This window comes from Meriones unguiculatus, chromosome 4, assembly GCF_030254825.1.
Source record: "Meriones unguiculatus strain TT.TT164.6M chromosome 4, Bangor_MerUng_6.1, whole genome shotgun sequence".
NCBI classification, from domain to species: Eukaryota; Metazoa; Chordata; class Mammalia; order Rodentia; family Muridae; genus Meriones; species Meriones unguiculatus.
In genome coordinates this window covers 137,196,079-137,218,625 of record NC_083352.1, presented here as the reverse complement: position 1 = coordinate 137,218,625, position 22,547 = coordinate 137,196,079, and the positions used below count along the sequence as shown (strand labels likewise).

The 22,547-nt window shown below is 40.0% G+C and overlaps 1 protein-coding gene across 12 annotated transcripts in view; it reads left to right on the top strand.

The window, feature by feature from the left end:
* Nucleotides 1-22,547, top strand: part of Macrod2 (mono-ADP ribosylhydrolase 2) — a 1,947,949-nt gene that overhangs the window by 233,405 nt on the left and 1,691,997 nt on the right. Inside the window, exon 4 of one of the 12 annotated variants that reach the window (XM_060383174.1) lies at nucleotides 20,134-20,276. The exons of the other annotated variants lie outside the window; for them this stretch is intronic. Within the exon in view, the coding sequence (XP_060239157.1) occupies nucleotides 20,134-20,231 (98 nt within the window). The 3' untranslated portion in view covers nucleotides 20,232-20,276. Of the gene's footprint in view, nucleotides 1-20,133; nucleotides 20,277-22,547 lie in introns of those variants that run through there. 12 annotated transcript variants of the gene reach the window in all.

The window sequence follows — 22,547 nt, the reverse complement described above, 5'->3', positions numbered from 1 at the left end:
AATGTTACTTGTGTGTATGCTTGGACTGACCATTTGGTGTTGTATAACCAATCGGTGTGCCATTCCCGAGGAAGACTTTCCTCAGGGCTCAATGTCCCTTTTGCCCGTAGTTCTGTGTGTAGGCTTGAGGCCTCCTGGGCTTCCCTTATCCATGTTAGCACATCTTTTGTTGTTGCCCTTGTTCAGATCATATCTAGGCAGTCATGTTGGTGAGACTTTATGGGTGTAGCTTCTGATGTTCCTAGAAGACACAGTCTTACAGCAAACTGTCCTTTCCTCCATCTCTTTGAATTTTTCCCTTCCTGCTTCTGAAATGATCGAGTTGTTCCATAGCTCCATACCTCTACATTTTCCTTGGTAGTGGTTCTCTGTAATATTCTCTGTATATTATAAAGAGAAGTTTCCTTGAAGAGAAGTGAAGACTGCAGTTACCCGTGGACATGAGGACAAATATGTAGAATGTAGGGATTACACTGCTTTAGTAAATTGGCGATTGCAAGTTCTCCTCTTAGATCCATGACTTCACTAGGTTTGGGTAGTTGGCTAGATCTCCAGTACAAGGCATGATTTGCCTCTTGTTGAGTGTGTCTTAGGTCCAGTCGGATGGAGAGCTGTGGCTTTTCACCAAGGTTTGTGTTCCACTACTGTGCCCTTAGGTTCTAGGGTTCGGCTGGTTCTTGCGGTTCATGTGTGCCATAGCTGAATAGGAATGTTGATTTTACCTCATTTGGAAGCTTGCCTGGCACCTTCTGGTACCAGAAAAGCTGGTCCTTGGAATAGGCATCAAGGTCAGTTTCAGCTCAGGGACCTCTCTCTGGACTCTAAGCCTGAAGTCCATGGTGTCTTTAGCAATAGGGACTTACCTAAAGACTGAGGGGTTCTGAGATGAAGTGATGGCATAAATGTGGTGGTCCTGTGATAACTGCAGAGAAGATGGGCTTCCTGTGGAGGTCAAGGTCTTTCTTCCTATGGAAGGCGGCTTAGAGAACACTGGGGGACTGGGCTGTAGATGGAGGACATTCACAACAACATAATAGAGGTCAGAGCTAGATCTATGGGAGGAGGAAACAGCAGTCTGGGAAGTGGTCTGTTTAGAGAGTGCTGGAGGAAACTGGATTGCATTGGGTGGCTTAAGGTGGCCTCAGTGTATAGAACACCACAGTAATGGACTAGCTGACCTCGGGATTCCTGCTCCTGCAGCTGTTGGAAGAGCCCTGTACTTAGTAACTGTTACTCAGCCCAGATGTTTCTCATTGCTATTTTCTTTTCTTCCTGGACCGTGAAGCAAGTACACTAACATTGTTCAGTGTTTGGAAGTTTTACTGTTTACACTTCTCATTCTCTTGGGGGCGTTTCCAGGTAGCAAAAGCATAGAAAGTATCTCTTTAGTTCTGAAAATGGGACCCTAGTTAGTGATGCCAGGTGAGTGGCCTTAATTCTCTGAGGAAATAGTCAATAAGATGCTGCTGCTGCTGCTGCTGGTCTTGGCTGGAGGGCCAGAGGAGGGAGACAGGAGTAGGAATTACATCACTATGTGGCTTTCTCAAAATGTATGGAAACTCACATATTACAGACTTTTTTTACATTTTATTTTGTGAAATGTTCAGGACACGCCAGTTAGAATTCCTTATGATATTCCTGTGTGCTGGCCTGTCACACGCCTTCTGAGAGTCAGTGACATCTGGTAAACTTTTTCTTGCTCTCATCTACCGCTGACTATGTCCCATGTCTTAGAGCACATCATTTCATTTACTTATTTTCAATTTGTTGGAATCTTCTCATACAAACCTTTTATCCTCTTTCTTCTGGCTTACAGAATTTTGTTTGTTTGTTTTCAGTTTCTCAGCCGAGTATAGTGTATCATGAGAGATCACCTGGCTCTTTTGTGACTATGGTGCATGAGCAAGTCACTCAACTTTGTTGTCTGCAAGTTGTTTATGTTTAAATTGAGGAGTCAGGCCAAGAGATTTCAACAGAATGTTTTGAAAGTTTCTGATTTTCTGATTGTTGGGAAGTAAATAAATTCTCACTTTTTATTTTTCAGGTGAATGCTTTGAGGCTTGTCTATTGATTTTTTTTTTTCAGAGAAAAGTAATAATTTTGCCAGGTCTTAATTTCAAAGTAGGTGCTATATCAGATTATCACTAGAGAGGACAAATGATTAAAGAGACTTGTGATCCTCATGTGAAAAACTAGCAAAAGAAGTTCAAGTACTTTCGAACTTCTAGGAAAATCACTTTAACTTGTAGTTGGTACAGGTTCACACACCAAGCATAACCTAAGAAAAGCATACAAGGGTGATGCAAATGTGCATGTGAAGTTTGTTTAACGGGAGAAGTTAATATCAGTGTGAGAGTATAACAAGATATGTAATTACCAATTATCTAGTAGTTTCATTATGATGGGTAGGAAAGCAGTTCCTTGATTTTTAAAATTGCATTCATTCATTCATTTAGTGTGTGTAAGTATGTCTGTGTGTGTGTATACCACATACATGAGTGAAGGTTAAAGGACAGCTGTGGGAATTGGTACTCTCCTTTTACTGTTGGGACTTGAGGAGCAAACATGGGTCTCTAGGCTTGGTGACAAGTGCCTTTATTTGGTGAGCCATCTTGCTAGCCTGGAAAATAATTTCAAATCTAATGACCTTTACAGTTATAGACATTTTGATTAGCTCTAATGAATCAGACATTTTAAAAACCAGTTAAAACAATAACTCATTTGTTTAAAAAACCTGTATAGACTCTAGGATGTTGCAGGATATTTGAGCTCATTTTGAACCCTGATATTGTGAACTGTAAAAATCTGTTTCTTGTTTAGTGTGGTTCAGCCCTAACACACACCTTTAATCCAAGAATTTTCTGTTTCTTGTAAACAGGTGATTACGTTATGGCTCAGCCCTAACACTCATCTTTAATCTAAGACCTTTCAGTTCACAGGATTAATAAAGTTAACCCTAGATCAAGAGGCAGAGCAAGAAACTAGCTGATAGGGATTAAGTAGAAGGGAGGGGCATTGAGTTGGAAGGTATTTAAGACAGTGTGGAGAAGAAAGAGCTCTTTAGCTCTTTGGCTCTTTCGCGTTTTAGCTTTTAGCCTTTGGCTTTCTCCTTTTGGGCTGTCGGATGTGCTAGCAGGCCTTTTCCTCCTGGGCCATCCGCTGAGCTAACAAGCACTTTAGCTCTTTGGCCTTGGGCTTTTGGTTTATTTTTCTGGGATGTCAGCTGGGAAGGAAGATCAGCTGGGTGCTTTCTCTGCCTCTTTGAGCTAGCAGGTTTTCAGCCCAGCATCTGGCTCCTGGGTCTTCTTTGGTAAAACCAAACAGTGTGGGATTTCTTTTTTATAACAACACTAGATGAGTATGTAATTCATTCTTTAAACCAGGGCAACAACCATAAACTGTGCCTATTCCTGGCAATCAAGAAAGAATATATATGTATATTCATATGCCCTAGTTAGGGTCCATGAGGAGTCTACTTTTATTCGTGATTATTTGCTAGAAATTTTAAGGAATGTTGTGTATAAAATGAGGGCATGACTGCTCCAAGGTATGGTTGAGGGGAAGGTTTTTAGTGTAGATATGAGGGAGAGCACAGCCAGAGGCATCTGGGGAGAGAAAGTAGTAGACTAAACCTGATCATGAGAAGAGAGAGAGCGAAGGGGAGCAGGGAGAGATTGCAGGCAAAGAAGACCTAAAGAGAGGGCGCCGAGAGAGAGGGTGCCCAGAGAGAGGGTGCCGAGAGAGGGTACCCAGAGAGGGGTGCTGGGCGAGCATACGGCCGAAAGGACGGTTCTACATGAATGAGACGCGGGGGAAGGGAAGCCCATGCGCTGGAGAAGTTCGGGGTGGGGCTAGGAGCCCCAGTGAGAAGAACTGAAAAGAGCCAGGGTGCCAGAATGGACTCTGTAACAGGCACTTGAAATGTTGAGAGAGCCTGGAGGCCAGCGTGTGCTTTGTATGATAATGGGCATCGCAGTCAGCCATTGCCACAGCTGTCTTTTGGACTTAGCATGTGGTAGTTAACACAACTGCAGATGGGTAGATAAAAGGCTTTCCTGGTAAACGACCTGCTCATCTAGCTTGTTTTGGGTCACTGCTATTTTGGAAAACATGATGATATGGATCTTCTCCAAGACACATGAGGAAAGAATGACCTTTCAGGAATCCTGTGTTTTTAAAAAATATCCACAGATCCAAAAACAAAACAACAACAATAAAAAAACCACCACCACAACAAAACAACAACAAACAAACAAAACAAAAAAACATGTATATACTCACTTATAAGTGGATATTAGAAATATAATATATGATAAACATACTAAAATTTGTACACCTAAAAATGCTAAGCAAGAAGGAGGACCCTGGGTAAGATGAACAATCCTCACTCAGAAAGGCAAACAGGATGGACATCAGAAGAGGAAGAAAACAGGGAACAGGACAGGAGCCTACCATTGAGGGCCTCTGAAAGACTCTCTACCCAAAAAGGTATCAAAGCAGATGCTGAGACTCATAGCCAAACTTTGGGCATAGTGCAGGGAATCTTATGAAAGAAGTGGGAGATAGGAACACCTAGAGGGGACAGGAGCTCCACAGGAGAGCAACAGAACCAAAAAATCTGGGCACAGGGGTCTTTTCTGAGACTGATACTCCAACCAAGTACTATGCATGGAGATAACCTAGAACCCCTGCAGAGATGTAGCCCATGGCAGCTCAGTGTCTAAGTGGGTTCCCTAGTAATGGGGACAGGGACTGTCTCTGACATGAACTGATTGACCTGCTCTTTGATCACCTCCCCCTGATGGGGGAGCAGCCTTACCAGGCCACAAAGGAAGACAATGCAGCCAGTCCTGATGAGACCTGATAGGCTAGGGTCAGAGGGAGGGAAGGAGGACCTCCCCTATCAGTGGACTGGGAGAGGGGCATGGGAGGAGATGGGGGAGGGACGGTAGGATTTGGAGGGGATGAGGGAAGGAGATATAGCTGGAATACAAAGTGAATAAACTGTAATTAATACAAAATAAATTAAAAAAGAATTAACAAAAAAATTATTTACAAGCAGATGCTTAGCTCAAAGACAGAAGAAAATATCTTACTGTCTCACCTGGTCTCTTTCTAGTTGTCAATGAAACATCTAAAATCAATTCTAGATTCCATGTTCCTTCTCCCTTTGCACTTCAACACACATTTCTTTCTTGGATGTAATCATAGTATCTTAGCTAATTAAGTCAACACCAATGCCTTAATATTATCCAATAGTGATCATTTTCTTAGGAAAGAAGGGGAAGATAGAAAGACCTGGAGGGACAGGAGCTCCACAAGGAGAGCAACAGAACCAAAACATTTGGGCCCAGGGGTCTTTTGTAAGACTGATACTCCAACCAAGGACCATTCATGGAGATAACCTAGAACCCCTAGCCCATGGCAGATCTAGCCCATGGCAGCTCAGTGTCCAAGAGGGTTTCCTAGTAAGGGGAACAAGGACTGTCTCTGACATGAACTCAGTGTCTGGCTCTTTGATCACCTCTCCCTGAGGGAGGAGCAGCCTGACCAGGCCACAGAGGAAGACAGTGCAGCCTGTCCTGATAGGCTAGGGTCAGATGGAAGGGGAGGACCTCCCCAATCTTTGGACTTGGGGAGGGGCATAGGCGAGGAAGAGGGAGGGTGGGACTGGGAGGGGATGAGGGAGGCAGCTACAGCTGGGGTACAAAGTGAATAACCTGTGATTAATAAAAATAAAATAAACATCTAAAACGGTCTCTGTTTCCTTGAATTGGTGCCCTTCCCCAAGCTGCACACGTTGCTGTCAGTTTTGAAGGCTCCCGTTGTTGCATCCTCCTGTCTCCCCTGAGGGAAACCAGAGTCACTTTCTTACATTAGACTTGTGTGTTGCTTCCCTGTGTTAGACAATGCAGCCCACAATCTTCTGTGTTCAGTGTAAGGGAGTGAGCTGTGAAGCTTGGTACTATTTGTTTCCTCCTTTTTTTTTCCAGGAAAAACTTCAAATCTCATGACAAATGTCTCAAAGATGATGGTGAAACAGTGACATTTCATTTTAAGAGCTGTTGATAAGTAGAAATTATTCCTTTGGTAACAGAAACACCAGAGTGAATCTTTCTTTTGAAAAGACCCTCCCCCATAGTATCTGTGGTCTGTTCCCAAATTCCCTGGGTCCTCAAAATATTGGCAATGAATATAAAATATTCATTTAAAAATTACAGTGTCAAATAGATTTCTCTGTAATATCAATTAACTTAAATTATTGCATAGTGTATGTACTTTCAATTATTGTTTCATCTCTCTCCTCGTGTCCTTTATTCTATCCCTTCAAAAACAAGCTATCTGTTCCCATGGAAGCCCTTACCAAGACAGATAAATATCAACATCATGGTTGAAATACCAAAGCACAGTGCCAGCAATTATCCCACAATTTGTGTGTTGGCATAATAACATGCAGGGACTTGAGCGTATTGCTAATAGCCATCAAGGGTAGCGAGCTGGTCTCTAAACAAATTAAAATGCCCCAGAGGACTCCTTCAGCACAGCATAATCAGACTTGGTGATATGAGCTGCTTCCTTAGGACTTGTTGTGAGTTTTGCATTACCCTATTGTATGTGAAAATTAGTGCCAACCTTGTAAATCGGCCTATATAATATGCAGATCAACCAAAAGGACATTGAACTAGCGAAAGGAAGCATAATGCATATCACTGGGAAAGGACATTACGTAGTGAATGCTTATGTGGAAATGAGAATACAGGAACGTTCAATTTAATGGGGATGTCTGGAAAATGTGGTATCTGTCATCAGAGCTGAAATATGTCAATTTGCATCAGCTAGGACAAGGGAACTTCCAGGAATAGGAGGGTCTTTGGCTTAAATAAATAACAAAGTTGACTTACTCTCATTTTTATTCTTTTAAGGTAATATTGACAAAATAGGTCTTATCGTTCTTACAGAATAAGAAACATTATGTGGATGAAGAATGTATTTGAAAGTTCAGGGCTTTTTAAAATTAAGCTTGATTTTTCAGAAAAATTATGTGAAAGCACTTTGTTTACAGTTTCTTTGTGCTTCATTATACAGAGATATTAATAAAGTAAGAATAATGAATATTTTTCTCACTACCCTTTGAAACATCTCTGTAATGCTAAATCAATTCTTTAAATAGGCTGAAATTTGGAAGCTATATTATCTTTGGCCTCTTAGGCAAAATAATTTAATTTTTTAATGCCATGTATTTTTTTTTTTTTTTGAGGCAGGGTTTCTCTGTGTAGCCTCGGCTGTCCTGAACTCGCTTTGTAGACCAGGTTGGCCTCAAACTCACAGTGATCTGCCAGCATTTGCCTCCTTGAGTGCTGGGATTTCAGATGTGTGACACCTCGCCTAGCTGTCATGTTGGTTTCTTTTTCCTTTCTTTTTTGTTTTTGTTTTTATAACAACTGTTTAAATCGTAGCTTCCTGTAGCCATAGTTTGTTGTATAGAAAACCTCTTTTTGCCTCTGCTAATTTTAATCCTGAAAAATACTCCCATAGATGGTATTTTCATCCTTTGGCAATATTATATAAGTATTTTATCTTTGAATTCAAGATACCTGCATAAAATAGAAATTAATATGTACTATATTCATGAAGAAACCATAAGGCAGGGCATTAAACAGTTGCTATAATAAAATAATTTGTTTTGTACCATCTGCTTTTTAGAAACAAACGTGAAGTTAATTTAAAAACATGCGAGAGCTATAAAGATTTTAAGGGTTTACTATTGGGGTATCTGTGAATTTTTCTGAAAAACAGCACATAAAGCTGAGTGTGGTTGTACATACTTGTAATCGTGGAGTTTGTGAGGCTGAGGCAGGAAAACTACAAGTTCAAGGACAGCCTGTAGTAATACTCTATTACAAAAACTACACACACACACACACACACACACACACACACACACACACACACACACACACACTTTTTCCATATCTCGACAGAGTGATGACATTCCTAGTGGATTTAATGATTTTATGTCCTCTAACCTGAAACCCAACATTCTTCCCTGCAATCTCTACTGACTCTTTCTTCTGGGTTGCAATGATAACCACTTGTAGACCATCCCTCCAAGTCTTCTAGTAGCCTTTCTGACATGTGAAGACAGGTACCAAAGCCGTATTTCTCTTACTTTCTTAACTCCCCTTTCCTCTGTCATAGTATCATGACCCTTCATAATTGTACTCAGACCCCTTTAAATAATTATCTTTTTGCGCCTTCCACATGTGCACAGCGTATATCCTTGCAAGAGAGGAAGAGCGGGCTGTGGCTACTGTGAGAGCTGGTGAGCTCCAGTTCTTAACTGGCTTCAGTTACCAAGTGAGCACAGTCTGAAAGTCATAGCACACTATTTCCTCGAGTAGGTTCAGGAGACAGTGAACTAAGAAAGTGCTCCTGTAAAGTAAATCTGCTGTCTTTATCATACATATATTATTAATTCGTTTTCTGGTTGTGGGGACAAAATATTTGACAAAAGAAACTGAGAAAAGAAGAGTTTATTTGGGTTCACAGCTCCAGGACACAAACTGTCAGAACTGGGAAAACATAGTAACAAGACCATGAGGCCACTGGTCACAACACATTCATGAATTTGGGTGTTCAGCTCACTGTGTGCTTTGTATTCACTTCTGGCCCCAGGCCAGAAGATCCTGACATTCAAGGTGGGTCTTCCACCCTCATTTAGCCTAATCTGGAAATTTCACGGAGACACTCAGAGAGATTTGTCTCCTCTGATTCTAGACCCTTTCAAATTGACAATCAGTATTAACCATCCTATGATGTTGTCAGGCAAACCGTGCTTGAACATTCTTCTTTCCTGGCCTTCATGTGTCAGGGTTTGACCTTGGTGACTCCATTTTGAAACTGACAACTATGCAAGTCTTCAACTCAACTGTTTTCAAGCCTTGTTCTTGATTACACATGCTAGTTTCTCCTGAGCATAGGGTGAAGAGACCATTTAAATACTCTTGAATGAAATACAATTTGCCTATTTTCTTTGCAGAAGAAAATACAGTCATTATGGAACCCAAGATCAGTCTTCTCTGCTCATCTTGCTGACATTAAGTACAGCTCAAACTATGAAGCTGATTTATGCCTGAAGCTAGCTGATGTAGGGCCAAATAAATATGGCTTGAGTGCTCCATTTCTTTTCATGCCATTCATAACTTTATTTTTCTTATACAAGTCACAAATCTGTGTAAAATGTTACTACAGACTCAGCGTTTTTCCAAGATAGTGAAAAGCCTGAAGATATTTGAATATATCCTGGTATCTATGGAACTTTATCTGAGAACCATTTAATTTCTGCCAGGAGCTTTGGCAAAGAAGCTTTTGGTCCATGTGGATGGGATGATGGTGGTTATACGGGGTTCTTTTCACTGTGCAGTTGAAATCTCATCATCTGTTTTTAAGACTATTCTGTGTTAAATTGTTAAATTGACGGTGGAGGCTGACTTCAGTTGACTTATTCCTAATCTGTGGGAACTTTTCAAAATTAACACATGTTCTTTCAGAGAAAATTCTATGGTCAGTTGAATCAATATTATTTATGAGGCAGTATTATGGGTGTGGCACTGTTCCTGGTTTCCTGGGTGACACAAGGATTCCACATCACCTTATGTTGGTTTGACCAGGAAGGAGCTTGCTTGCTTCAGAGCCTGTAGAGAAGTGAATCCACTTGAAATGATATAGACTGAGAAACAGGTGTAGAGTGCAAGTGGAAATAGTGATACTCATGAAATCCTGTTAGAGCTTTTGCACACCAAGCACACAGAAGTTCTCTGGGAACAACGTATCTAATGAACAACTAACAATGTTCTTTTAAGTTTGTAATTCAGAAGAGGCTTTCTGGAGAACTAGTTTACTTGTTTTGGTGTTTCCGGGAGGGGAGAAGTGTCTTAATAGCTTAACTAGGCATCTGGTGGTTAATTAAACACTGTGTGTGGGAAGGCCTTTAAGGAGAGAGTGGAGACTATTGCTTAGCTCTCAGTTATTTACTCATTTGTTAGATATTTGCTTATCATCACCTAAATGCCAGGCATTGTGCTCTTAAAGAAAGAAAAGGAGAAAGGAGACAGAGAATCTAATCTAGCCAGCGATAGAGGATTAGGATGGCATGGACAGGTAACGCGAGCCTCTCACTGGCTGCTTTTCTCACTCTAATACTTCCATATTGCGGCAGAGAAATCAGAATGCTGGTAGAATGAAGTAAAATCTGCAGAATTACTGAAGCCCAGCCCCAAGCTAATTAGAATAAAAGCAAGCGAATGCATGATTTCTAGGTGTAACATTACCTTGGCTTCTTGAAGGGAAACTTGATACTTGGCTTTTCTGCAGAGGGAGAAAAATGTGTGGGAAGAGTTTTTAACTTCCTTCTGTGATAAATGAAATATGGCTTGGGCCTTCTGAGCTGGTGTAAGGACGTTCTTAGAAAGTTCTGGGAATAGTTAATGAACAGGGAATTTTTATTTCTTTTAGATTTTGTTTTTAGATGACCTTGAACTCACTATGCAGCTCAGAGTTTTAGAGATGATGATCTTCCTGCCTCCACCTCCTCATGTGCATCTGAAACATTACCTTTGCTTTGTGCTCAGCAGTCTCCAAAGGGTTCATAATTCCACTGCAGTACGTCCTGCTTATTTATGATCTGAAGACTCATACTCAGGCATTTGTTTATCTATACTCACAACCGCTATCCCTCTCCGTTTGGAATTGAGTTAGACCACAGAGAGGGGTCTGGTTGTCTAGTAGTAGATGAGCACCAATAATTGAGTTTTAAAAGGTTGTAATTAATTGGTATGCCGGATAGTGTATATGTGAAACAGTACAGCTTGCAGATTTGCTTGGGAACAAGTAATATTTCCTGTCATCCAGCCATTTCCTCGTAGGGGCTCTTTATCATTTCCTAATCTAGTTGTATTTCATGTATGGCAGTAGTCACAATAGATAGGTTTGCATGATATAAATTTGACTCTAATTAAATCTGAAGAAAACGAAGTGGAATTTCTTCACGTTCATCATGATGAAGTTTGTTAACTGTGTAGTAAAGTATGCTGGTGCCACAGTGTTATCATTTGATAAGTGACTATCACATTCACTGTCTCTGTCTCTACGTACATCAGAAAAATTAGAGAGTTTGAAAGAATAGCTACTACCAGCTTTATTTTTAGGTTATAGTTTGGATCTCTTTTGATTGGCACAATCATATTTCTGAACTACGGCATATACTTTGATCCATGTCTATGATACGTAGTGACAAAGCAGAGTAGGCACCTTATCTGTTAGTTCAAACATTTATCATTTCTTACTGCTGGGAAATTTAAAAACCTTTCTAGTTACTTAGAAATATATAAAAAATGTAGGACTGGAGAGATGGCTCTATGCTTAAGAACACTTGCTGTAGGATCGTAAAGACTAGGGTTAAGATGCCAGCACCCACAAAAGCAGCCATGTTTCCTGCAAATGGCTACAGGTCCCATAGTTCTCACTCCTACTTCTGACTTCCATACACAGACACACAGATACACACGCCCAGACACCCAGACACAGACACACACAGACACAGGTACACACAGACACACACAGGCACACACACACAAACTTTTAAATAGAAGTATACAGAGTATAATTAGGAAGGATCCCTAGTGTTGGGCAGCACAGTGGAATGGCTGCAGTTACTGATCTAGTAGCCGATACCATAAACTTCTAGATCTCTTTATCTGCTGTCAGGAGGGCAGTTCCACCTACCGCCTGGTGTAACCATCAAATAAAAGAGGAGTTCATTCCTAGATCTCTGTATCTGCTGTCAGGAGGGCAGTTCCGCCCACCGCCTGGTGTAACCATCAAATAAAAGAGGGGTTCACTCCTAGATCTCTGTATCTGCTGTCAGGAGGGCAGTTCCGCCCACCGCCTGGTGTAACCATCAAATAAAAGAGGGGTTCACTCCTAGATCTCTGTTACCTCTCTGTGTTTATCATTGAACTTCATCCTTTTAGGAGACAATGGTACACTGTACTGTTTTGGAAGCTTCTGGAGCCTCACTGGCCAGAAACTGGTATCCCACACCTGGCTCTGGGATTTTCATTTAATATCACAGAGCTTCTGAGAGGAGTGTCATCCACCCACAGAGGGTACCTCCACTCAGACTTTTTAATATATTTTTAAATAACCTATAGAGTAGTATATTTACACTGGGGTTTTCGGTATATACTCAGCTCTGGTTATTCATTTCCCATGTCCCCACTGTCTTCTTACCATCTTCTTAGACCTCTGTCCTCCCAGTCTCCGGTGTTCTCCTCCCTCTAATAGCCTTGTCTGTCATTCTGGCCTTAGTAGCATTCAGTGTTAGCCACACTACTTTCAGAATTCCTAGCTAGGATCCGAGTAAAAGGGAGAACATGTGGAACTTGTCTTTCTGGGCCTGGGTTGCCTCAGTCCAGATATCTTTATGAAAAATTCATAATTTCATCCTTTTTTTCCACAGAATAAAATTCCACTGGGTGTATGTACCACATTTTCATTAGTCATTACTTCACTGATGGACATCCAGCTACCGTGACTAGAGCCGCAGTAAGCATGGAAGAGTAATCATCTCCGTTGTGGGATGTGGGGTCCTTAGGGTGCCCAGGAGAGTGCAGCTGCGTTGTGCGGCATTGCAGGGACCTTTGACTCTCTGAGGCACTTCCACACTGATTTTTATAGTGGTTCAAATATCCCCAACAAAAGCAAGCATGGAAGGCTTTTCCTCACCGGCATTTGTGGCTTGTGCTTTCTTTATAATACTCATTTTGACTAGAAGAGGGCAGAATCTCAGCTGTTCATTTCACTTTTCCTGATGACCAAGGATGCACACTTTAAAAAATATATGTTTGCTATTCATCCTTCTTCTACAACTCTCTTTCAGTCTCTTAGTCCAGTTACTAAGTGGTCCATCTGTTTCCTTGGCATTTATTTTTTCTGTTGTTCATATGTTCTGTATACTAACCATATATGAGATATACAGCTGGCAAAGACCTGATCAACAATTTTCATTATAGAGCAAAAAATGTTTAATTTTGTGAGCTGCTGCTTGTCTGCTGTTGGCCTTTTCCCTGAATGTTAACAGTCCTGTTCACGGAGTCCTTGCCTGTGCCTGTGTCTATTTTAAAGGTTTGTTTTTATTTATGAGTGTCAGTCATGTTAGTGCATGTATCCCTGGAGGCCAGAAGAGGGCATAAAATCTCCTAGAGCTGGAGTTAGGGGCAGTTGTGAACTGCCTGATGTGAGCCTTCGGGACTGAACTCAGGTCCTCTGGAAGAGCAGCAAGCATTCTTGACCACTGAGCAATTTCTCCACCCGCTGTACCTAAGTCTTTAAGTGTATGCCCCATTTTCTATCCCAGTAGTTTCAGGACTATCATTTAAGGCTTTGGTCCATTTTGAATTGATTTTTTTGTGCAGGATGAAGGATAAAGAAACTTTATTTTTTTCTACATGTTGTTATTCAGTTTTCCTAATACCATTTGTTGATGATACTATTTTCCAATATATATTTTTGAGTCACCTGTCAAAAATCAGGTGGCAATAGTTGTGTGGACTTCTGTCTGGTTCCTCTATTCTGCTCCGTTGATCTGTCTGTGCTTGTACCAGTACCATGCCTCTTTTTTTTTTATTATTAAAATGGTCCTGTAGTATAGCTTGAAATGAGCTATTGTGTTACCTCCAGCAGTGTTCAGATCCACTGTTCAGTATTGCTTTGGGTATCTAAGGTTTTTGGGCTTCCTTGTGAAATTTTATTTTTTTACATTTCTGTGAAGAATTAAGTTGTAATATTGATTAGGAGTGCATCAAATTTGTAGATTGCTTTTAATAAGATGATATTTTTCAAATTCATAAGCGTGAGGGGTTTTTCCATTTTCTGTTGCTTTTTAAAACTTCCCTAATGTTTTTAAATTATCATTGTATAGTTCTTTCACTTTCTTTGTTACATTTATTCCAAGGTATTTTTGTCTTGCTGAGGCATTTGCTAATAGGAATGTTTCTATGATTTCTTTCTCAGCATGGTTGTTATTGGTGTAAAGGAAAGCTATTGATTTTTGTATGTTAGTTTTGTAAGCTGCCAGTTTGTTAAAAGTGTTTATCAGCTCCAGGAGTTTCCTGGCAAAAGTCTTTGGGGTTTCTTGAGTATAGAACTATGTCATCTGCAGTCAGAGATACTTAAACTTCTTGTGTTCTCTTTTGTATTCTTCTTATTGCCTTCTCTTGTCTTATTGCTTAATTAGAACTGAGATTTCAATCTCTATATTGAAGGAAGTGTGGAGAGGGGCTCCTTTCCTTGTCCCTGGACTTAGTGGGATGTTGTAAAATTCTCTTTATTGAGTTTGATGTTGACCATAAGTTGTCGTACACAGCCTTTTTATTGTTTCACTCAGTCCATAGTCTCCCCAGAGCTGTTATCATGAACTGATTGAGATTTTGTTAAAGGCATTTCAAGAGGTCTCAAACACCTGTTGAAAGAATGTGTTTCTGTTTTGAGACCCTTTGTGTGAAGAATTCTATTTCTTGAGTTACACATGTGCAGCTGTCCCTGTGTCCCTGTGGTAGAGCCAACTTAAGCATGCTGAGTGGTCCTTTAGATGTGCTCTTGAGCTTGGCCTACAAGCAGTCTGTTGAGAATTTTTGTGTCTTTTTTCCCCCTTTCTTTTCTGGAACCAGAATAATACAGACTTCATAAAAGATAGAAAGTTTTCCTTCCTTTTCTTTGCTACAGAGTAATTTGAGGCTGATTGGTGCTGATTTTTCTTAGAAGTCTGCACTGAGTCTATCTGAACCTGGGTTTTTGTTTAGTTCAGAGATTTTTAATTACTGCCTCAGTCTTATAGCTTGTTGCAAATCTGTTTGAGTTATTTATTTCATCTTGAGATAAATTTGTCTGTCATGTGCTTCTAGAAATTCATCCACTTCTTTCATATTTTCTAGTTTACTGGAATGTAAATTGTAAACACCTGCTTGACTAAATAAACCAGAATGAGCTAATGGTGGGACAAAGCTGAAGAATATAAATGCAGGTTTATTGGGAGTATCGTGGGAGGGGGAGAGAAAAAGGGAAGGGTAGCACACTGGGGTGGAGGGAGGAAGGTGTGGGGAAAGGAGAGAGAGGGCACAGAGGGGGCAAAGGGGAGAGGGGCCAAAGGAACCAATGGAACCAAGATGTCTGGGTTATATAGTGGAGCCTTTGTGAGAAGCTCCGCCCCTAGCTAGAGGGCAGGATTTGCCAGCCACACCCTGCAGCGGGTAGAGACCTAACGACACCATCTTCCTATTATTTACAAAAAGTTATCTCTGAAATGGCTTAAATTTCTAAACAATCCTCTTAAACATGTTTGATTTCTACTATTGCTTATTTTTTTTGTAATTACAGAACTCCAGTATACATTTTTTAGGAGTTTCATATATAAAACTTCCTGTCCTCTTTCCAGCTCTTTTCATGTTCCTATTCCCTCTCAAATTCATGACCTCTTATTCTGTAATTATTATTGTCTTATGCACACATATACACACATGCAGATACCCACAGACATAGACACACACACACACAAACTTCCTGAGTTCCTTTAGTGTTGTGCATATGAGCTTAGGGATGGGCTAAACTCATAACCAGTCACAGGGTTCTTCTCTGGGGAAGATTGATTCTCTCTTTCTCAGTGGTTATTAATTGCCCATAGTTCCTCTTCTAGGAGTAGGGTCTCGTGAGAGTTCACACAACCAGATTGATATGACAGTTGTTCATCTCTTGTTAAGGCAATCATATTGTTTGTTTGGATTGGGTTTTTCAAGACAGGATGCCTCTGTGTGATCCTGGCTGTCCTGGAACTCAGTCTGTAGAGCAGATATCTAATTCAAGGATCTGCCTACCTGAACCTCCTAAGTGCTGGGATTAAAGCCATGTGCTACCGTTACTGGCTTGGCAACAATACTGTTGCAATTTTGTGGGTACAGGTTCATGTTATATATAGAAAACACTGTCTTAGAGCAGATTTTCATCTCCTCTGGTTCTCACAATCTTCCTGCTCCCTTTTCTATAATGTTCCCTGAGTGTTGTATGCAGAATTTTTGTTGTAGATGTATCAACTGGAGCTGGGCATCCCGCAGTCTGTTGTTCTCTTTCTTTTGATGTCTCTATCTGCTGCAAATGAAGGTTCTTTGTCGAGGGGTGAGAGAGGCACCTATGGGTGAGTATAGGCATAGGTGTGTAGAAGGCAGTTGGAGATTACATTAGGTTGGGAAAGTGGCAGAAGAAGATTCACCGCCAGGTCCATGGCCTCATCAGACGTGGGTAGTTGGGTAGGTTTACAGTATCACGCATGAATCTTGTCTTCATGAGTGGGCTGTAAGTTCAGTTAGATGGCCATCGTTTGCCACCAAGACACAAGTACCAGTACTGTACCTTTTGAGATCACTTGTCCTGCTGGTCATCACGGTGGTTTCGAGGATGGCTAGGACTATAGGTTTTCTTCTTCTTTGTCAGCTTCCATAGCATCTTCAGGCACTCACTAGGAACCACTCCTCAAGGAGAAGGCTTTGGAATCAAGTCTAGCTCAGTTCCTTCAACATCTGTATGTAGTGTCTTCAGTAATAGAGGCTTACCTTCAGTTACTGCGAGGGAACCAAGGGTAACAGCAATAGACTACGCTGTCTTGAGAGTCCGTTAGACTGTCATGATCAACAGCTTGAAGGATGGTTTTCCATGTTTAAAATTGGGCTGTTGAGAGAGGGAGGGAGGTCAGGATTGGGAGGGGACGAGGGTGGGGCTACAGCTGGGATACAAAGTGAATAAATTGTAATAAATAAAAAATTATATTAAAAATAAATACATAAAAGATTCATTTTCAAACATTAAAAACAACAAAACCTAGGGCTTTTGTTATACAGTCTATGTCTCTTTAGGGAAACATTATTATGTCAGCTGGTATAACTTCATTGAAATATATATATGCACATGTGTTTATATGTATTCTGTGTAATTTTAAGTGTCACTAAATCCTAGTGTTTCTCTGTTTGTTTTTATCCAGTAGATCTGTCTAATGGTAAGAGTTAGGTATTGAAGTCACAAAATTTTACTTTGATGAAATTAATCTGTGACTTTATATTAAATATACTTAGATTTTATACTTAATATTAATTTGATTAAACAAATTGGATGAGCCTTGTATTTAATGCGTATAGATTTAGAACTCTTAATTTTTTATTATGGATTATACTTTTGATAAATATGAAGTGCCCCGCTTTATCTTAGATTTGATTTTTTATTAGTATTGGAATAGTAATGTCTTCCTGTTTTGTTGTTGTTGTTCCCATTTGGTTGGAAGACATTTTTTTCATTCTCTTACCCCAAGAGAGCATTTACTGCACGTTCCAGAGGCAGTCCAATCAAATATGTTACCTTCTTTTTTCAAGCTTTATTTTATTTTAAATTTTTTGTATGCTCATATCTTTGTGTGGGTTTGTGCAAGTGAGTGTAGGCGCCTACGGAGTCCAAAAGACGATGCCGCAGATGCCCTGGATTTGAAGGAAACTCTGAGCCGCTTGACATGGGCACTCAGAATTGAACTCAGGTGCTGCCGGTTTTTTAAACCAGTCTCTTAGTCTGTATCTTCTTATAAGGGAATTGAGACTATTTTAGTCACCAGAATTATTATTTCAAGGTTTGTATTGATTCCTCTCTTTGTTGGTGCTATAGTTTTGCAGTATTTTTATTCCTATTTTTTCTAACGACTATCTAAGTCTTATTTCTTTCCCTGCAGTCTGTGTGTGTGCCTCTCTCTTCAGTCCAAAGTATTCTTGTTAGTGTCCACTGCAGTGCTGACCACCAACTTGCTTCTTCAACTATGATCGGTTTTTTTTGGGGGGAGGGAGGGTCTATTGGGTTGATTTTGCCATTGTTACCTTCCAGAATCTGAATGATACCTTTCCAAACCCTTCTGATTTCTAAGGTTTCCATTGAGAATAGGCAGTTATTCTGGATTTGCTTTTGTATGTGACATGGTTCTTCTTTCTTATGGTTTTCAATATATTTTCTTTGTTCTAGTTATTTAGTGTTTTAACTATGATGTGATAGGAGATTTTCTTTTCTGATCTCTATTTGCTGTTCCTTTGAGACACATATTTTGGTGGGCATCTCTTCTAGATTTGGGGATTTTTTTCTATGGTTTTATTGAAAGCACTTTCTCTTCTCTTGCACATTTGGTTTGCTTTTCTTCTGTGCCCATAGTTTAAGACTTTTTCCCTTTTGTGATATTCTAAATATCATCATGTCCTTTTCACAAACTTTAAAAACTTATCATTACCTTTACTATGTGATCCTGTTCTCTAACTTGTCTTCAGGCTCTGACATACTGTTCTCAAACAATCCATTGTATTTGTGAGAACTTCAGCAGAACTTACTCGATGTATCATATACTTCATTTCAATTTGTTTTCTATCTCTTCATTGAATTCCATTTTCATATCATAGATTGACTTCTTTCTTTCATCCAAAAGTCTGTTGTGTCTTTTGAAATTTGTTTATGCATTTTGAAGATATTTGGACGTAATCACAACCATACTTTTAAATTGTGTATCTAGTATTTTGTCTTTCATAATTGGGAAATATGATTATGGGATTAGTAAATTTTGGATGCTTGATTTTTTTTTCATGTTCCTGTCATTTTTCTTGATGAGTGTGACCTACTCATCTGTGATTAGATCATTTGTTAAAGTTTTATTGTGTTTTAATTCAAGTTGCTTTCCTACTTTTGTTGGAAGTGTTTGCAGTGTTCTACAAAGACTAGGTTGTAGTAGGGTTTGGGGGATATTTTCTTCTTTTAAACCGTTCAGGGCATCGGGTTCTATTTCTACAATGTCTGCAATGACAGTAGCTGTCCTGTCTCTGAAACTGTACTACTCTGTTAGTTGACTGCGTAAGAGTCATTCCATAAGTATCAATTAGTTTGAGGAATAAAGTGACACCAGCAGTACTGTGTACACTTCTATATTATTTGTTATGGATATGAGTGAAGAAAATTAAAGAAGAAAGAAATCTCGATGGGATTGATGATTAGAGTTAGGTTTCTGGTAGGAAGTAGAGGAGGGGCATAGGTTAGAAGGAGGATTAGAAGGAGCAGAAAAAAAATTGAGTGGAGAAGGATTTGGGAGTTTGGGTTAAAAGTAGGCTGAAAAGAGAGTGGTAAAGATAAACACTCAAACATCACTCATGGAGACCAGCCACCCAGGCTGCAATCAAAGACAGCCTGTCTTCTTTGGGAGAGGTAGAAGAAAGATGATGGGAAACAGAGGAGGGAAAAAAGAAGAAATCGTATACAGTAATGGCCTGAGGTAGCCTGCTATGCTGATCTAGGGTATGATATAAAAAAGAAAGCTGTAGGGGAGAATCAAAAGCTGAGTGGGAATATGTGTGGGACCAGATTTGGGTGCGTCCTTGACATTCTGACCTCATCGGTTAACCTGTGGTGAACTCTTGTAAGCCTCAAGTGGTAATTGAAATTTGGGGACAAAATATGGGTTACTCCTGGCTTCTAACGGAGAGCCACAGCTGGAGCAAAGTATGGGACACTCTCTAACTTCAAAGGTGAGTGGGAGCTGTGACCAAAGTGTGAGTTGTCTCCCTGTATCAAATATGCAACCAGCTGCTTTTCTGTTCATCATTGGAACTTTGTCATATGTGGAAAGGCTATGCTGTGAAGCCTTCAGGAACCGGGTTTCTTGCTGAATGAGATTTTAACTTTGGATTGATTCAGAAAATGAGAAGTGCGTGTGTAATCATGGTGATATCGGCTAATATAACAAATTGGAGGTGCTTCTGTGGGGGTTCTTTTGTTCTTGTGACCCAAACACTTGAACAGAATGGGGGACACGTTGCTAGGAAAACTCAAACTTCCCAGAGAGGAGGCCAGCCCGAGAAGAGTTAAAGGTCAGCAACTCAAAGGACTCCTGTGCACAAAGAACTAAGGCTTACATTTTTTTTTAACATTTATTTAAGCTTTTAAATTTGCTATGTGTGTGAGTGGGTGAAGGTATGTGGAGGTCAGAAGAAAACTTGTGTTTTTTATTTCACCATCTAGGTCCCATGGATCGAACTCAGGTCTCAAGCTTAGCAGCAAGTACCTTGACACACTGGGCCATCCCACTGGCCAAATGCTGGAACTTCTACATTGTCTAATATTATTGGTTTTAGAGCCCACGTACTTTTGAATTGGGGTAGGAGGGATAAGTTTTAAGTGTATTTTATTGTGGCTTGGAAATATTAAAAATACTCAAAATAGTTAATTTTTTTTATTTTTTTATTTTTTTTATCAGTTACATTTTATTAACTCTGTATCCCAGCCATGTCCCGATCCCTCATTCCCTCCCAGTCCCTCCCTCCCTCCCTCCCTCATCTCCACCGTGCCCCTTTCCAAGTCCACTGATAGGGGGGACCTCCTCCCCATTCATCTGATCCTGTTTTATCAGGTATCTTCAGGACTGGCTGCAAAGCCCTCCTCTGTGGCCTAACAGGACTGCTCCTCCCTTCGGGGGTGGGGAGACCAAAGAGCCAGTCATTGAGTTCCTGTTAGAAATAGTCCCTGTTCCCCTCACTTTGGGAAACCAATTGGTTACTGAGCTACCACAGGCTACATCTGAGTGGAGGTTCTAGGTTATATCCATACATGGTCCTTGGTTGAATGTCAGTCTCAGAAAAGACCCTGTGCCCAGATATATTTGGTCCTTGTGGAGCTCCTATCCTTTCCCCATCAGACTAACTCCCCTTCTTTCTTATGATTCCCTGTACTCTGCCAAAGGTTTGGTCATGAGTCTTTGCTTTGAAAACACTGCTAGTCAGAAATTGTGGTATTTTTATACAATGGAATACTACTCAGCAATCAAAAAGGAGGAAATCATGAAATTTGCAGGCAAATGGTGGGATCTAGAAAAGATCATTCTGAGTGAAATATCCCAGAAGGAGAAAGACAAACATGGGATATACTCACTTATATAGACCTATAAGATATGATAAACATAATGAAATCTATACACCTAAAAAAGATAATCAATTGAGCGGACATGGGGTAAGATGATCAATCCTCGTTTAGAAAGACAGATGGGATGTGCATTGAACGTATGACAGGAGTCTACTGAGCGCATCTGAAAGACTCTAACTAGCAGTGTTTTCAAAGCAAAATAGTTAATTTAAAATTATATTAGTTTGTACCAAATATTATTGTTAGGATAACCCAGAAAAAAGGTCTGCATGAATGTCACAGTTAACACAGCCACACTGTAGAGCAGCCAAGGCTCTATGAGTTCCTGAGTGAATAAATCAAACCAACTGTTTCTGTATCATGAAATGTACCATAAAAATGAATGCTGTACTTTTCCATAGCAGATGCTAAATAAAATAATCCAGACATAAAAGATCACATATTATATGATTTGCTTAGATAAGCGAGATGTCCGGAGAGTAACAGAAGGCAGATTGATCACTGCAGGGCCTGGGAAGTGAGAGAATTGGGAATGACTATGAGTAGATACACAGCTTCTATGTTAAATTAGATAAAGGCAGGAGTGATTGTGTGACTACACTTCACTTCACTAGACTGCATTCTTTAAAAGTAGTGAACTTTATAAGCATGGGAGTTTTAACTCGGTAAACATAAGAGCATTTTGCATTTAAACATAAATTATGTTTTTATTAAAAATTGCTATATTTCTAAACAAAAAATTAGAGTTGCATTGCTCCATATTTTATTTTGCAAATCTACTTTATATTTCCCTGGAAATATTTGTATTCTTTTGCTTGTTTCTTCATTAAATCTACTGTATTTATGCCATTTTGTTTGATATATAAAAACATCAGACCTCTAAAGTAATTTAGTTGGAAAATAGAGGAGCATTATAATAGGTCATTCACATAATTGTGGGGTATGTTTTCTGACATATATGATATTTGGCCTGTGATGATTCTTAAAGTGTAGTTCACATTTATAGTCTCACATCTCTAAGTGACTTTGATTTAGCGACAACTATTTGTGGGCTGGCCTGGGCTGGGAATACAGATCACCCGCTCTCTCACTCACAATGACTAAGAGGAAGTCCACTAAATTCTCAGTGGACTCGAGTGACTTCATTTTCTTTGGAGGACTTCTCTTTGTACCATGGCTTTCTTATAGGGTGCTAAATAGGTTTCAGAGGGAATGCTCTCCAGCAACAAGGGAAAATCTGTAGATATCTTAAGGCCTAACATCAGGTGTTAGTGTTAATTTCTCACATTCTGTTGAACAGAACTGCAGAGTTTGCCTAGATTTGAGGGCAGAAAAAATAGACTCTGCATTTAAAAATGAGAAATTGTCAAGTCATGCGCAGCTCTGCTCCACCATAACCCTCTTCTGACATTTTGAATGCCGTGAGCGCGTGGGCGCTGGGTAGATATTGTGATTACGTGTTCTTACACTGTTGCAACTTATGCTTTGAAATTAAAAGCATCTCTAATTGGACTTTG